The sequence below is a fragment of the Marmota flaviventris genome, chromosome 5 (genome assembly GCF_047511675.1).
Source record: "Marmota flaviventris isolate mMarFla1 chromosome 5, mMarFla1.hap1, whole genome shotgun sequence".
Classification (NCBI taxonomy): domain Eukaryota; kingdom Metazoa; phylum Chordata; class Mammalia; order Rodentia; family Sciuridae; genus Marmota; species Marmota flaviventris.
This window is the reverse complement of record NC_092502.1, coordinates 39,261,291-39,276,890: the sequence shown is the minus strand read 5'-3', so window position 1 is coordinate 39,276,890 and position 15,600 is coordinate 39,261,291. Positions and strand designations below refer to the sequence as shown.

General features: G+C 58.9%; 1 protein-coding gene across 1 annotated transcript in view; it reads right to left on the bottom strand.

Moving 5' to 3' along the window:
- Unc5a (unc-5 netrin receptor A) overlaps nucleotides 1-15,600 on the bottom strand; it is a 61,936-nt gene that overhangs the window by 1,892 nt on the left and 44,444 nt on the right. The window contains exons 2-13 of the mRNA XM_027940994.2: nucleotides 13,821-14,042; nucleotides 8,491-8,634; nucleotides 8,134-8,237; nucleotides 7,797-7,977; nucleotides 6,327-6,491; nucleotides 4,819-5,007; nucleotides 4,413-4,715; nucleotides 1,630-1,717; nucleotides 1,213-1,381; nucleotides 781-1,014; nucleotides 499-648; nucleotides 258-422 (exon numbers count right to left, since the gene is read on the bottom strand). Coding sequence (XP_027796795.2) covers nucleotides 258-422; nucleotides 499-648; nucleotides 781-1,014; nucleotides 1,213-1,381; nucleotides 1,630-1,717; nucleotides 4,413-4,715; nucleotides 4,819-5,007; nucleotides 6,327-6,491; nucleotides 7,797-7,977; nucleotides 8,134-8,237; nucleotides 8,491-8,634; nucleotides 13,821-14,042 — 2,114 coding nt within the window. The remainder of the gene's footprint in view (nucleotides 1-257; nucleotides 423-498; nucleotides 649-780; nucleotides 1,015-1,212; nucleotides 1,382-1,629; nucleotides 1,718-4,412; nucleotides 4,716-4,818; nucleotides 5,008-6,326; nucleotides 6,492-7,796; nucleotides 7,978-8,133; nucleotides 8,238-8,490; nucleotides 8,635-13,820; nucleotides 14,043-15,600) is intronic.

Below are 15,600 nucleotides of genomic sequence, written 5' to 3'. Positions count from 1 at the left end.
TTAACCTTCAAGGCCCGGTACCAAGCCCTCCCTGAGGAAACCCCTGCAGCACCCCCAGCCCTGCTCCCACACCCTGCTTGACACCACTCTTCAAGTTTCATTTGCCTGTGAACCTCTCACCCCAGGACACTTGGAAGGCGCCAAGTGGTTTTTAGAAGGAGGTGGGCCTGGGGGCAGTGAGGGGGACTGGTGGCAGGGCAGACGTGGGAGGTGTTTCTGGGGTACGGTGGTGGGAGCACATTGTCCTTTCTGCCCACCTTGGTGATATTGAAGTTGATGTTGAAGCTCTGTCCATCACCCTCGACCTGCCACACCCACACCTTGCAGGCCAGGTCACTGGTGCTGGGGCTAACACGCTCCAAAGTGAAGGTGCAGTGCAGGTGCTGCTGCGAGCCGTTCCAGATGTGATAAAAGGGGATCTCCTGGGGGAAGGCAGACAGCAGGCGTCAGGTGTGCCTTGTGGCAGCCTCTGAGTGCTGACAGTGGGCTCCTCCTCACCTGGTAGCTGACAAGGAGCTTGCTCTTCCATAGGGAGCTGGGGACGTCGTGGATGGACAGGCGCAGGTTGTGGTAACTGTCCTTGAAGTGCAGGATGCGAGGCTCCTGGATCAGCTGTCCACCCAGTTGCTTCTCCAGCTGCACCACCTCCTGCAGTGTCCAGGCCGTCAGCAGGGCCTGGGGGCTGGGAGAGCCCCTCTCCACTGCCCCTGAAGCAAGGGACTCCATGCTGAGAGCCCTGGGCAGTCAGCCCACAGGGCCGCAGCCGGGGGAGGGCCCTACCTTGAGTGCATCGTGGGTGTCGTGCAGGCAGTAGACGCGGATGTTGTACTCGAGGGAGGTGCAGGCCACGGGGGCAAACAGAAGCAGCTTGAGGCGCTTGGCAGCAGCCACACTGAGGGCCTCTCCCACCAAGGCGAAGCGGCCCAGCTGCTCGGTGAAGACGTAGCAGGCGCTGGCCTCCAGCTGGCAGTAGTAGAGGTGGGAGGGTGCCTCCTCGCCCAGGTGCAGCACGTCCTGCGGGTGGGCCCAATGGTCAGTTCTACCCAATCTGGGAGCCCTTAGGCCAGTCTCAGCTCTGAGAAGTAGCCAGAGACTAGGGAGGGCTCTGGAGGTGGCTCAGGGCCAACTGGCTGCTGAGGGCCTCGCCTGAGCCAGCAGGAGGCTACGAGGCCAGCGCTGGGGGTGGGCAGGCTGGGGCTGATCTCTGCTCACCTCCCAGCTGCCCTCACACGACTGCTTCTTGAGGCGCAGGCTCCAGCTGTCGGGGCTGGGCTCCCCACAGTGGTCCATGGAGAGGATGACGGGCCTGGTGAGCAGGACTCCGGGGGGCCCACAGCTAACGATGGGACTCAGCAGGGTCTGACAGCCAGCTAGGGGCAACCTCAAGTGGGGAAATATGGGTGGGGAGGGAAAGGAGTCAGTGGCCTGTTTGGGGACCAGGGGCCAGGGCGCCGGGCCTCGGGCAGGGCAGCAGCACCCAGGGCTGAGGACTACAGAGCCTGGTGGGTTAGGGTGTGGCTCTTCTGCCCTCCCTCAGGCCAGGCACAGGGGTGAGTGGGCAGGGGCGTCCCAGAGACAGAAAGCAGCAAGCCGGACCCTCCCCGCCCGGCAGCAGGACTCAGCCCACACCTCACGTCCTCTGGCTTGTGCAGTGTGAGGTAGATCTCGTAGATCTTTCCTCGGGGGATGGCGTCCGGAGGGATGAGGAGGCTGATTCCTGTGACAGACAGGAAGAGGCCAGGTTGACCAGCTGCAAGACATGCACACTCTACCAGTAGTGCCTCCATGAGTCTCCCGTTGAGGACCGGCCTGGGGACAGAGGTGCTGCAAGAACTACCACGCTGTCCCACCACCCACACTAGCATGAAGATGAGTCAGGGAGATTCCAAGAACAGCTGAGGGAACCTGGGTGGGAGAAGCATGCCTATTTAGCCTGGGCATAGAAAACTCTGGAACAGAAGGTGCCAGGGATGTTGACCTTATCTCCCCTGTCATCCAAAGGGACTGGCTGGGACCAGGGCATATCCCTGCCTCTGCGATAAAGTTCAGATTCCTGGCACTTAAGGCCTTTCACCTCTGCTCTCCTTCCAGCAATTTCTCCAGCCCAGCCTGGAGTGGTTCTGGAACCACTACCCTCCTCCCCTCTCCATCAGCCCTGGCCCCCTCTGAGGACTGGTCCTTCAACAGCCTCCTGAGCCTTGTCAAGTGCACCTTGCAGGAGCACCATCAGAGGGGTGGTTAAGGATGGAGCGGGGCAGGATACCACCAGAACAGGGCCAGGGAGTCACTCTAGGGGGCTGGAGGAGTGGCCCTGCCACAGAATAAGGAGTCCTACATCAAGAGGGGACGCCCTGCTCAGGACAGGGGGAAAGGGAAACATTCTAGAACTTTATTCCACAAAATCCAAAAGCAAATGGATATTCTCAAGAGTGGGCAGCTCTGAGGTGGCTGGACAGTCACTTGATGCATAATGACATTTCTGTCAATGAAAGACAGCATTTACAATGTTGGTCCCATAAGCTGGTATTGCTTAGTGACATCATTGCTACCTAGGTTTTCATAAGCGCACACTATGATGTTCACACTGAGGAAATCACTTAAAGACACATTTCTCAGAATATGCCCTGTTATTAAGTGATGCATGACTGTATTTCAGAGAAAACTGAAGCCAGAAAAAGGAAGCCATTGATCCCATATACAGTCATTGCCTCTCTTCACTAGCCTGCACTGTCCCCTAGTACCTAATGTTGCTGGAGTTGGTGACAATCCCAGACATCCCGGTATGAATGCTCCCTGTGATGGAGGCACAAACACTTGCACATGCACTCAACAAATGCTAATGCTGAACACTAAAGCCAGGCGCTCGGGAAGGTGAGGGAAAGCAACAGAGGTCCTCTCACGAAAGCCCTCAGCCCAGCCAGGAGAAGGACAAGCAGACTGCAGGAAGGGTGAAGGGAGCAGTGGCACCTACATACTCTGCCAGGGGTGAAGGGCTGAGGGCCACGGAGGACCCCCGTTTGCTCGCCTCTTTGTTGGAGCCAACAGGTGCCATCTCACCTCCTCACCCTAACACCACTGAGGGGTTCGTCATCATCCTTTGTCCAGAGGGGTACTCACAAGAGCCACCAGGCCAAGACTCAAGGGAGAGCAGCAGATGAGCCAGTGGAAGGGTCAGAGGGACCCGTATGAGCAAAGGTCACACGGTGTTTCTGAGGTGCTGATGGTCCATAGCCGCTATGCAATGTGCTGACCGTGCACGTGGGGGGGAAGAAGCCACAGCTCTAGCCAGAAGGGGATGGGTTATCTCTTCCTTGTCATGTGCGCTTTGCAGGGAGCAGGGAGGAGCCCCAGAAGGGGTTTGTTTGAGTGGGGGAGGGACATGATAAATGGGAGCTGCATTGAGATAAGGGGTGTGGTGGCCTGAGCCAGGAGAAGCATCTGGGAAAGCCGAGAAACAGGAGGACAGGAGCACAGGACTTGGTGTATGACTGAGGCTGGCATAGGTCCAAGGGGGTGAATGAGGAAGAGCAGGAGGTCAAGGTGACCCCCAGCCAGTTCCTGGCTTGAGCAGCCAGATTGTGCTGTCCATGAGCTGGGGAAAGCCAAGGAAGAGGATGTCTCTGGGGGAGGGTGGGAGACGGTTCTGTTTTAGGCACAAGGAATCTGAGGTGCTGTGAGACATCCAGATGGAGCTGCCCAGGAAGCAGCTGGGTGTATGGTTCTGGCTGGGGATGGAGGAGTGGGAGTGATCGGCAGAGACACGGTGATTAAAGCCATGGAGTGGGTGAGATTGCTCAGCGGAGAAAGGCTCCAGGAAGGAGTGCTGAGGCACACCTACATTTAGGCAACAGGAGCAGCCAGAGAGGGGCAAGGAAATCCGGGGCACCTAGGGTCATTTAAGCTGAGGGACTAGATGGAGGATGGAGTTGCCAGCCTCACTGGAGGCTGTGGCCGTCTCCCCAAGATGGCCACAGGAGGGTCCATGGATTCTCTAACAAGGAGTCTCTGCGACCCTGTCGGGGTTTCTGTGATGGGACAGGCAGAAGCCAGGAGCAGCCGGGCTCTCAGGGGCCCTGTGCTCGGCCTGCGCTCTTCTCATTTGGGTCTGCCGTCGCGTCTCTCCACCTGGGGCGGATGCCTGGCCCACCCCTGGGTCCAAGGGCAGGCGTGTACAGGCTGGCTGGCTGGCTGTGCAGAGGAAGGGACAACACTGTGTCCACAGGCAACAGAAGGGACAGAGCTCTGGCCTGGCACCACTGACAGCCATGACTGGGTCCTCTCCCGGCCTGCCCCTCTCCTTGCAGGCCTGCTCCAGGGGCCTCCCGGAGCTGAGTGGCCCAGGAGGACATCTGGGCTGTCCTGCCCCCAGGAGGGAACTGGAGGCTCCCTGGGGCACTCGGGGTCCTTCCTACCTGTGCTGGGAATCATCAGCCGGCCCCCGAGGAAGTTGAAGGTCCCGTAGGCCATGTTGCTGGTGCCGCGGGGCAGGGAGCGGAAGTAGTTCTGGGTGGAGAGGCGGGAGACGAAGTCCTCGGCCTCGGAGGTGGGTGAGCTGTGGTGCAGCGTGTGGCGGCCACCACCCAGGGGGCTGAGCAGGTGCCCATTGGTGAGCTGGAACTTGGGGCTGGGCCCGTCCTGCCGGGGACACAGACTCCCCTGGTAGGTGGTGGTGGTGGTGCTGAGGTCTGGCTGGATGGTGAGCAGGTGGGGATTGTCTGTGGGGACAAAGACAGACTCAGGGCGCAGCGCGGGGGGCTTTCCTCAGTGGCAACTGGCACAGGGGCTCGGGAAGGAGCGCTGGGGACGGGGCCTCCTCACCTGCTTTGCTGGGCTTGATGCTGACGGGCTGGAAACCTGAGGTGAGGATGGACGAGTCGGCCACATCCGAGTCCAGCCCCTCCTTCTTGCGGCAATACACGAGGATGAGGACAAGCAGCAGCAGGACAAGGCACACGGCGACAGCGATGAGGCCCACATAGAGGGCCACATCCTCAGGGCCGGAAGCAGCTGCAGGAGAGAGTGTGGCCTTGGGAGATGCAGGGGACAGGGGCTGGGAAGGAGAGGTCAGTGGTACTCACTCCTGCACTCCTGGGCGTTAGCACACTTGTGGCAAGGAGCCTGGTGCCAGCATGTGTGTGTGTGCCAGCCCTGCACCCACCACGACCTGGCTTGCAACTCACCCCTCACAGGCCTGAGGCTCAGGCCAAGGGGGCTGCTAGGGAAAACGGAGGAGGAAAGGGCAGGTGGCCTGGGGCTTGGCTGCTAGGCTGAGCTTGCTACCTGCTCTTCTGGGGAGCTGCTCGCCAACCGGGCTGAAGGGGAGCTCCTGGGATTCCCAAATCAGGGTTTGAGATGTCCACCAACCGTTCATATGTTAGAAATGGTGGTTCCCAGTGTGGTGGTGTGAGAGTGGAGGAAGTTCTTCTGGGACCCTGGTACGTGCTTGTGAGAGTAGAGTTTTGTTATAAAAGAGCAAGACCAGTTCCTCCATGGTTTTTCTCTCTGGATTCCTGCCTTGCCATGTACTCTCTCCCTCTCACATGCACTTCTACTACGCCATACACCATGAATGATGTAGCTAAAAGGGACCTTGTCAGAGCCAGTGTTGTGTTATTTAGACTTTCAGCCTTCAAAACTTGGAGCTACACAAACCTCTTTTCTTCACCAAGAGCCCAGCTTCAGGTAGTTTGTTATAGCAATGGAAAACAGATTAATACACAATGGATCTGCTTACTGTGTGATTCCTATTCAGTCCCGGGCCCCTCTTCCTTATCTGCCTCCCCCAGTTCTGGAGCTGGGCAGGGGTAGGGAGCATCGACTACCTGGAGGAAACTATATTGATTTTAGAAGGGTTTTGCCATAATGGAAGAAATGTCCATCAGAAAAGAATTGACACAGATAATTAGGTTTTTAATTGAAAGAATGGGGGAGGGTGTGTTCTAGAGAAAAAAAATCCAACAGAGATCTTTAATTGTTAGTTATGGCCTTGTAATTAACAGCCCTCACAAGCTTGGCATTCCCTCAGGACTTGTGTGTGCGCTTGGGGGATGGGGTGGATGTGAGGCTGTGGGACAGGAAGGTGTTTGGGTGAGCAAACAGGGCTAAATGAGCCAAATACATGCCTGTCTCTGGAGGCATGGGAGGTGGGAGCATGCGTGGGCATGTGTGTGGGTGTGTTAGGGATGAGGAGTATCCCCAAGGCCCTGAGCTTTGGAGAGGAACGCAGCCTGTGGCAGAGGCCACACCTGCCTTAGCCACACCTCCCCAGGGATGGGCAGGGCCATTCCTGGCAACCAGAGGTGTACCCGGGGACAGAGAGAACTCACTGTGCACACAGAGGTCGCTGGTACAGTTGCGGGTGTCCAGGTCAGCGCCCCGGCACTCCTCACCTCCGTTGCGGGGCGCTGGATCAGAGCACTCCCGGCTCCGCCAGTGAGTGCAGTCGAGCCCGCAGGCTGACCACTTGCTCCACGGGCTCCAGCTGCCGTCCACTAGATGAGACAACACGGGCAGAGAGGAGGCAGCGCAGTCAGCCCGGGAAGCCAGCCCCAGGTGGTCTGCCGGGGTGGCCCCGCTGGGTAGGTGGGCCAGGCAGGGCGGGCTGGCCTGGACCTAGGTGCGATGCCAGAGCCAGGCCCACCGAACTGCACACCCTCTAGTGCCAGCTGGCCTGGATGACACATGCTAATGACAGGGAGGCGTGGATGACGCCAGGGGCCGCCTGGCTCTCCCCACCCTTGGGAGGCCATCCTGGTCCTGGGGCAGTAGGGCTCAGTCATGTGATGGCCCTTCTGGTCCCAGGCACAGGTGGATTCCATAGCCCCAGGCTGAGCCCTCAACCCTGTCCTCAGACTGTCCCTTCGACCCTGTGACTGAGACCCTATGCTGAACCCCAAGCCTGGACGCTGAGCCCTGACTCCAACTGCACACTGGACCCCGATCCCTGCCTTTAGCCTGAGCCTGGCCCTGTGTGGCAGGCGGGTGGGATGGAGCCATGGGGGGACAGGCTGGTGGGCACGATGGAGCCAGGGCACGGAGATGGCGTGGTGAGGAGCGATGCGGGAGGCAGTGGCCGCTGGTACCTGGGCACAGGGTGGCGCAGGCTGTTTTCTGGACATTCTGCCCCTCACAGAAGGCGCCTCCGTTGAGAGGCGCCGGGTTGGTGCAGCTCCGGCTCCGTTTCTGCCAGCCGCGCCCACAGCTGGTGCTGCAGACGGACCATTCGGTCCACGTCGACCACCCACCGTTCACTGGCCGGACAGAGAAGGACTGGGGTCAGGGAGCGGGGGCTTCCTCAGACATGCTGGCCCAGGGGACAGGGCGTGAGGGCAGAGGAACCATGAGCTGGAAGTGGTTGGGCTGTGGCTGTGCAGGAAGAGGAGGCCTGGAGGGGAGGCCAAGCTGTGCCCGCGGCTCCGGGGCCTGGCAGCACTGCTGCAGGAAACACCCTTCTCCTGCCAGGTGCTCCCGCGCTCCGTCAGTCCAGGCCCCAGCCTCTCGCCCATCTAGGGACTCAGGAGCACAGGAGGTGATCCGGTGTCTTCCCTAGATCCCCTCCTGTCCCTTATCTCCTTTTGCATACTGTACCCTGCACCAGATGACCACCGACCTGTCCCAGCTCTCTGCCCAGACACCTGTCTTCCCCAACAACCATGGGAACCTTGTCCTTTCCAGTCAGGCCACGTCTGGCCCACCTGGTCCTAGCTCCATGACCTCTCTCCACCCTGCCAGCCACATGTCTGTCCCCCGATGTCACCTCAGTAATTCCCCATGTGACTGGGGAGCCTGGGACCCACCGTAGACAATGACAGCAGCTGAGGCGCTGCGGCGTCGGGCCACAATGTTCTTGGCCACACAGGTGTAGTTGGCCGTGTCAGCCAGACGGGCCTGCCGTACCACCAGGCTGTGCTCCCGCGTGATGTACACGTTGGGATCCAGGGATGGGTCCACCAGGTCCTCGTTTCGGAGCCACTCCACCTGGGGGGAAGCGACCCACTGCATGGCTAGCCCTGCTGGCAGTGCCCAGAGAGAGAGCGGCCCTGCAGGAGGGCAATCTGGGTGGGGAGCAAGGCAGGGGAACCAGGGAGCTGGGAGCCCGCCACCTGTGGAGTAGGCACTGGGGCCCCCTCTCACCTCGGCCGGGGGGATGCCCTCTGGTGGGCGGCAGTGCAGCACAATGCCCTGCTCCAGGGACACTTCCTTGGCCAACGGTTCCTGCTCAAAGTTCTTGCGCAAATCTGAAAGAACAAGACAGTCTTCCTGCCTACGTGCCTGGCTCAGCCTGCACAGCTCTGTTCTTTGGTCCTTCAGAGGCCAGGACACATGGCAGAAGGAAACGCCAAGAGTCTGGGGGGACATGGAGAGGGCTGTCCCCAGGCACTTCCTCCATCCATCAAGTCAGGACTGTGGGGTTTTCAGACTCCCCTCCTCCAGGAAGCCCGTCACCCCCCTTCCTGATGACACCCGCCACGGGCTGGGCCCAGGACTCACAGGCGATGCGGATGTAGGCTTTCTGACTCTTGGTGGTGCCCGAGGAGCTCCACGCCACACACTGGCACCAGTATTCCTCCAGCCCGAACACCTTCTCTACCTGCTGCCGGGACACGTTGATGCGGACCTCCATGGCAGGCAGCCCTAGGGACACAGGGCCATACTCAGCCTCCTCATCTCATCCATGGCAGAAGAGTGGGCTCTGGGGGTAACCCTCAACCTGGAGGGAACCAGGTGGCCCAAAGGAGTGTTGATTTATATCTTCTGAAGGTCAGGAGTGGAGTTTCTAGAACTTTCGTTCATTTTACTTTGTTTCTCTGGAGTCACTAACAGAAATGTCCCTGAAGGGGCTTCGGGTGGAGCTTGGGCAACAAGTTCTGACCTCCAACAATCCCAGGCAGAAAGGGTGGGGAGACAGTTGAGCTCAGGGGCCTTTGGGGGTGGAAGAGGGAGAGGAAGGGGCTGCCCCATCCCTGGAGGGCAGCAGGTAGATTCAGAAGGTGATGCTGTGGTAAGAGCTGTTACCAATGTAATTGCAGCTGTATGGTCACAGGCCCTTGGGACTTAGTGACAGTCTCCCGTGTATGTGTGTGTGTGTGGGGGGGGCTCCTCAATTCACTCCCTTCCATGGAGTCGTTACCACGCTATGGATAAGGAAGTGAGGTTCAGAGTAGTGAACAAGCACCTAGGGCTGTGTGAACCCAAAGTCCAGGACTCTGCTGTCACCCTGGGATTGGCTGGGGTGCCTATCCCTTAGGGAGAAAGGTTGGAAGAGGGTGAGGGGCCATCAGCGGAAGCTGGCCAATGATTAGAGGTCAGAGACCTGCTCTGCCTGGCTTGACTGCGCCGGGGGTGGGGGGCGGGGGACCCCTCTCTGGGGTGCACTCAGCTCTGCCTTCTGCCACGCCTGGACCCCGATGGCGGGCAGTGCTGGGAAGGCCCTGTCCACACGGAAGAGGGGATGCCAGTCCTCCTCCCTTCCCCTGGTCTTCAGCCAAAACCAGTGTCCCCAGAGTGAGAAAAGACTGTTTGTTTCCAATTTCTCCTCCTCCTGACCCCAATTTCCCTCGGGTCATTGGCTTATCAGAAAGAGGGAGAGAGGCCAGGCAGCCGATGTGTTTCCATTGTTAACAGAGAAATTCAATTAGGGCAGCATCGCAGGAGGAGCAGTGCGCCCAGCTGAGCTGAGTGGCGTGGAGGCTGTTTTCTTTCTTAATTTCTCCGACATGTCTTTCCCTGACCCCTTCCCATGCCCCTCCTTGTGGACTCTCTTCCGCTCTCTCACTGGGCCCCCAGATTTTCCTCACTTGTCCCTGTTGCTCTTGCCAGGAGGTGTGTAGGGGGGGTCACTTGTGACTGGGATTACTATTGCAGGGCTCCTTCCTCCGTTCTGGGCACTTTCTCCTACTCTGCTGCCCACGGGTCCCTCACAGGGTCCACGTGTAGGAGGGGGCCCCTGGGCACCAGCTACCTGCAAAGCACACGGAGATCTAGGGCGTCTGAGAGGGGACTGTGGGTGGTGTCTTTCCCTGTCTTCTTCCTTTCTGCCTCTGGAGTTAGCCGTGGAGACCTCCAGAACCTTCTGAACCAGGCACTTGACCTGGGTGGACGGGTCTATTGATGGCTCTCTCTGACCCCCATACGCAGGGGGAGCCCCCGTCCCCCCTCAGCAGCCTCACATACCCAGGCGACCCAGCTTGAGGACAGCTGCACTAAATTTAAGCGTTCCCTTTCTCCTTTTGTTCTCTCCCACTTCTGTCCCATCACCTCCTCTTCTCCTTTCTGTTGCCATGAACGAGGGCCAAGTTTATCCACAGTGTCCCAGCCCCAGAGGGCACCTCTGCAAGGGATGCCCCAGAGCCCCACAAGCTCTGAGAGGTGGGGAGCCCAGCCCTGCCCCGCCTGGTCCTTGATGGGAGGGACGGTGCCCTCTTCTCCTGCAGGTTGCCGTGCGGCCTGGTTGTGGGGAGCAGTTTCTGGGTATGGCTGTCTGCCTCTGTCTGGTAAATGTGAGCTGGTGCCAACCTTGGGGAGGGACAGGGAAGAAGCCGGAGGGAGGGATGTGAGTGCTGAGGGCACACAGGGGGCTCTGGGGTGTGCTGAGTTTTGTGGGAGGCAGAGGGTTGGCTGGGGCCCTGAGGCCAAGCTGGGCATAGATTCTCACCTTCTCAATCTGCTTCGAGTAACCAGTTTGTTTAATGCACAATAAACCACACTCCCAGATCTCACTCCAATGCTTGATTTCTCAAATTTCAGGCTCTTATAGGGGTAGCAGGTTTGGGTTCTAGCACTTTCTGGCTTTGGTCTGTTCCTCCAGGCTTCTTGATGGGGAATGAAAGCAAAAGATGGGCACTGTCTCCTGAGGGCGTCCTCCAACCACCCCAACCCCATACATGAGTAGGAGGGGCTACAGATCTGAGGCAGAGCCCTGATCCCCGCCCTTCCTGTCTGACCGTAGACCAGTCCTGGTTCAGGGTCTTTGGTCTGTGCATTGCACAGTGTCACTGCCATGATATGTTTGTGGATCAGTAAGGAAAGCTTTTCTCCTTGCCTCAAAGCACTCAGTGGCTTTGGGTTGAGAAATCAATGAGATCAATGAACATTCAGATGAGCTGGCCCTGGGAGGCCTGAGGTTGGATGTTCAGGGCAGGACAGGGCCTTGGAGGTTAGAATGGGATGTGTCTCTGTGCGCTGTTCTCTGCTGGACTTGAATGGAGCAAGGCCCTGGAGCCTGTTGGGAGTACAGGCTGCAGGCTGTCCGTGTGGCGCTGGCGTGGGCCCAAGACGGTTCCTTCAGGCAAGGGCCTGAGTCCCAACCAAACTATGCACTTGAGACCGTGTGGTGGCAGGGGTGTTTTTAATGATGGGGGCAGACTGGAGCCTTCCAGGAGGCTCTGGGAAAGGTCTTCAAAGAGGCAGTAAAGCAGTTCTTTGGCTGCAGCTTCCTCCTCCCCTGTCCTTTCTCTGGGGGAACCTGCCATAGCAGTCGGAGAACTCATGTCACAAAGTGGAACTGGGCCCTGGGGTGGGGTGGGGCCCATTTTCTGTAGGCCAGAAAATCCTGGTTGGAATCTGGAGGCTCCCGCTGGGCTTATGAGACCTCGGGGCTTCTTTCCAGCAAGGGGCTTTCCTCATCCCCATTTTACAGATTAAGTCCAGAGAGGGGAGAGGAGTTGCCTGAGGTTTTGCAACTGACCCTTTCAGGACCACGGGGGCCCTACAGCTGTCCTCAGAGGCAGGAAGACCTCTGGGCACCTCTGCTGGGACAGGAGGAGGCCCTAGTGCTGCTGGTGCCCAGAACTTTCTTGGGCAATATTGGTCACTGATACCCTCCTTCCTGAGGGTGGGAGGCAGAGCAGGTCCATGTTGGATGTCTGAGGTCTGCAGGAGAGAGGCTGCCAGGACAGTGCAGGGCACAAGGGCCTGGCTGGGAATCACTGACGCAGGGAGGTGGCAGGCGGAGTACAGGGACAGCCTTGTCCTCTGAGGCTCCTCTTGGTGGAGCGGAGCTGACCCTTAGTGGGAAGGAGACCAGCTCCTGTGGAGCCTGGAGGAGGAGGATGCAGTGTGACTTCTGTAGGCCAGAAAATCCTGGTTGGAATCATTTGGGGACCCTGAGAAGGTCATAGCTGAAGTCTTTTTCTTTCTTTCTTTTTTTTTTTTTGGTGGTGCTAGGGATTGAACCCAGGGCCTTGTGCATGCGAGGCAGGCACTCTACCAACTGAGCTATGTCCCCAGCCCTAAGGTCTTAATCTCATCTATAAAACACCGGGCTGCTGCTGGGGACTAGATCATGCACTGCCTAGATGCAGGGCTCTTCAACTCCATTCAAATGATTGCAAGGGCTCCCAAACAGTTCTCCAGGCCACAGCACGGCTACCCTGCAGTCCCCATCTGCCCTGTGATCCTTCCACAGTGCCTTCCCTCAGGCCTCTCTGAGCCTCTGTCTGTCCCGCAGGCTCACTTTCCTAGCCCAAACCCCGGCCACCCTGGAGGCCTCTGCCCCTCCTGTCCCCTTGGCCTGCAAAGTGCTCTTTCCAAGTGGTTTTAAGACCTGAGTTCAAATGTTACCCCACTCTTTGGGAATCTTTCCTGGGCATAACCTTCCCCTGCCCCCCAGACACAAGGTGCCTGCGTGCCTTCCACATCAGTGTGAGTCCTTGGTGCTGCCTGCCTGTCCCCAGTGGCAGCATGTCTCTGGACTCATCTTGGCCACCTGTGGGTCTGTCCGCCACAGTATGTGCGCTGTGTGTCTCAGGTGGGAAGACTCTGAGGGCTCTTCATGTATGCAGTGCTCTGCAAAGGGCCGAGGAGACAGGGGCGCTGTTGGAACCTCCTCTGGGTCTGCCTGCTGGTCCTGCTCTTGGGGCATGACAGAACCCAAAACGAGGGCTCTCTGCACACAGCCCTGTGGTCCACTGCTGCCTGAGGCCAGGACTGGTGGTGGGGCATTGTGGTGTCCCACGGAAGGGGCACTTCTTGAGTCTGCCTATCGCCCTGGAGCCCCCTCTGCACCTTTCAGAAGAGTCCCATTGGCTCCCTTTCCTCTGTGTCTCTGGGTCTTGTCAGCCCCCACATGTGCCCCTGAGTGTCACCCATAGCTCTACAAGTTGAAATCCCTCAGGACGGTCACATCCCTTCAGTCTCCCTGCAGCCCCGCGCCCTCACTTCCGAGCCTGCCTGGCATGCGCTGTCTGTCTCCAGGCCTTTGCTTGTGCCGTGACCCCTGCCAGGGGTGCCCTTCCCCTTTTCCTCTCCCTGACCAATTATTACTCCTTCCCCAGTTTATGTCTGCTGAGGAGCCTCCCTGTGTGTCCCGGGAAGCCTCAACCCTGCTTTCCTCTCCCTTCTATCTGCTTCTCTTTGGGGGTAGTGTTCCTAGCAGGGTGTGGTTGCTTAGGGAACACGGGAATGAACAGAGCAACTAGTGAATGAATGAATGAATGAATGGACGCACGCGGAAACGAACGTGGGGTCCGACAGCTCTTTAGCTATCTGGGACCCACCTCCCCCAAGTCCCCTTTCTTTGCTGGCACCTTCTTGCCAGGCTGCCCCTGGCCCTGCCTGGCCCAGTCCCGGCTCAGGCATAGCCCCTTGTGCCATCTCTTGATCTGAGACCCTGGGGCATTTTGTGCATGTCCGTGGGGACTTCCCTCTTTCTCTGCTGCCAAGCTGGTGAGGACTGGCATCTCCCAGGGCAGGCATCTGCATATACACATGGGTCCCAGGTGTGGGAATCCTGCCCTGCCTGGTGACACAGGAGGTGGTGGGCACAGAGCTAGTTCCATCCTGGCCTTGCTGCTGACGGGGCTGGCCCAGCCCAGCCTTACCACTGCTCCCATCGGTGCTGCGCTCGATCACGTGGTCCACCTGGCGCACCCACTCCCCGTTGCATTTGAAGAAGATCTGCGTGGCGGGCAGGGCCTTGCACACCAGCAACACTGGCTTGTTCTTGACGATGTACACATCCTCGGGTTCCACCAGGAAGTGGGGAAGCAGGTCTGGGTTGGCACCGGGCACTGGGTTGGCCACCGTGGCACTCTGCTGGGCACCTGCAGTGGAGGCAGATGGGGAAGGTAAGCAGGGCCCTCCCTGGGCTGCCGACTCGGCAAAGGCCCAGCGCAGAGCAGGGCTGAGAGAGGCCAGGCTCAGCTGATCTCAGCTGGGCAAACCCAGGCCACTGAATGCTCTCTCTGAGCCTCAGCATTCAAAACGGGGGGCGGGGGGAAGAAGCAGCTGCATGCTCTGAAGACCATGGTGAGATGCGCTGAGGTTGGGGTGCAGGCCCCAGAACTTAGGAGGCTTCCACACATGGCAGCAGGAATTGTCACCCTAGTGGACATTCAGGGGTCTGGTGAAGCAGGTCTAGGGGACGGATGGAAGGAGCGGAGGGGACCCTGGCAGGGCAGGTGGGAGTCTCTTCTGGCTGCTTCTGGGGTCTTCTTCCTGGTGTGTCCCTGCCCGTAGCAGGTGCTCAGAAAACACAAAGTGAATGGAGGGAGGGCTGGTGGCCAGGATGGGTTTCCAGGGGCCATGGAGGGAGTCCTGGGGGGCAGTGGTCTAGGACAGAGGGCAGCGGGGAGGGAGAGTGGGTGTGGGGACGGGGTTGGCGAGGCAGGGCTGCTGGGTGGGCACGGCAGGGTGGGAGCCAGGGCAGTCTGTCTGGGAGTCCCAGGGACCTGGGCTATTTCCCATGCCTTCAAGGAGACCTAAATATGGGTTTCCTTCTAATTTTAACCAAAACCCACAACCATCCCACAAGTCATTTGTTGCTAATTACACAGGTAATTGGCTCTGAGGCATCGGCGGAGGTAAAAGCCTCAGAGAAGTCTGACACGTCTGCAAACCAGCAGGACCCTTGAAAAGGTGGGGAGAGGGGCTGGGGGCACCCCCAGCTTCCGCCCACCCAGCTACCCACCAAAGAGGCTCCCAACTAGCCTGGCCTCCCCCTAGGGCTGCAGTGATCCCCCCTCCCCGACATTCACAATTAATAGGGGCCTCAGCATAAAGAGGGGAAAACCACACAAAAAATGTGGGTTTGTAAGATCCACGGCGTTGGTGACCTTGGGGAGTTAGGTGGTGACTCTGGAAACTGGCTTTCAGTCTGGGAATGGGGATCACCTCAGCCTGCAGGGGAGTCTGAAGGCATCTCCCCCAGGTGGTCTAAAATCTACCAAGGGTTTCCAGGGGGGAAGCCTGGCTCCTTGGACCTGTCCCCACCCCCGGGAGCACCAGGCCTAGGCTGCCTGCCCCTTTGTCCCACTTGCACAGGACACTCTCTTTCCAAGGTGGGGATGTGGCCCTCGGCCTCAAGCCTGTGGCTTTGCCAGGGTGTACGTGTGTGTCCTGCAGACATCCTGAGGCTGCCGAGAGGCTGAGAGAGCCTGGTGGGATGCCCACCCCAGCCACCCTGAGTCTATTTCCTCGCCTGTAAAATGGGAGAGATGGTGCCTGGTTCTTCGCGTTAGTGAGGATGAAATGAAGAGGGCCCCCGAGGTACTATGGGAGGTGCGTGTAGCCGAGCTCCTGGGGCCTTGCTCTTACAGCCCAGCTCAGGAGTGCCCACCGCCAGCTTCGGGCGTGAGGCCACTGAGGAAACTGAGGCCCAGA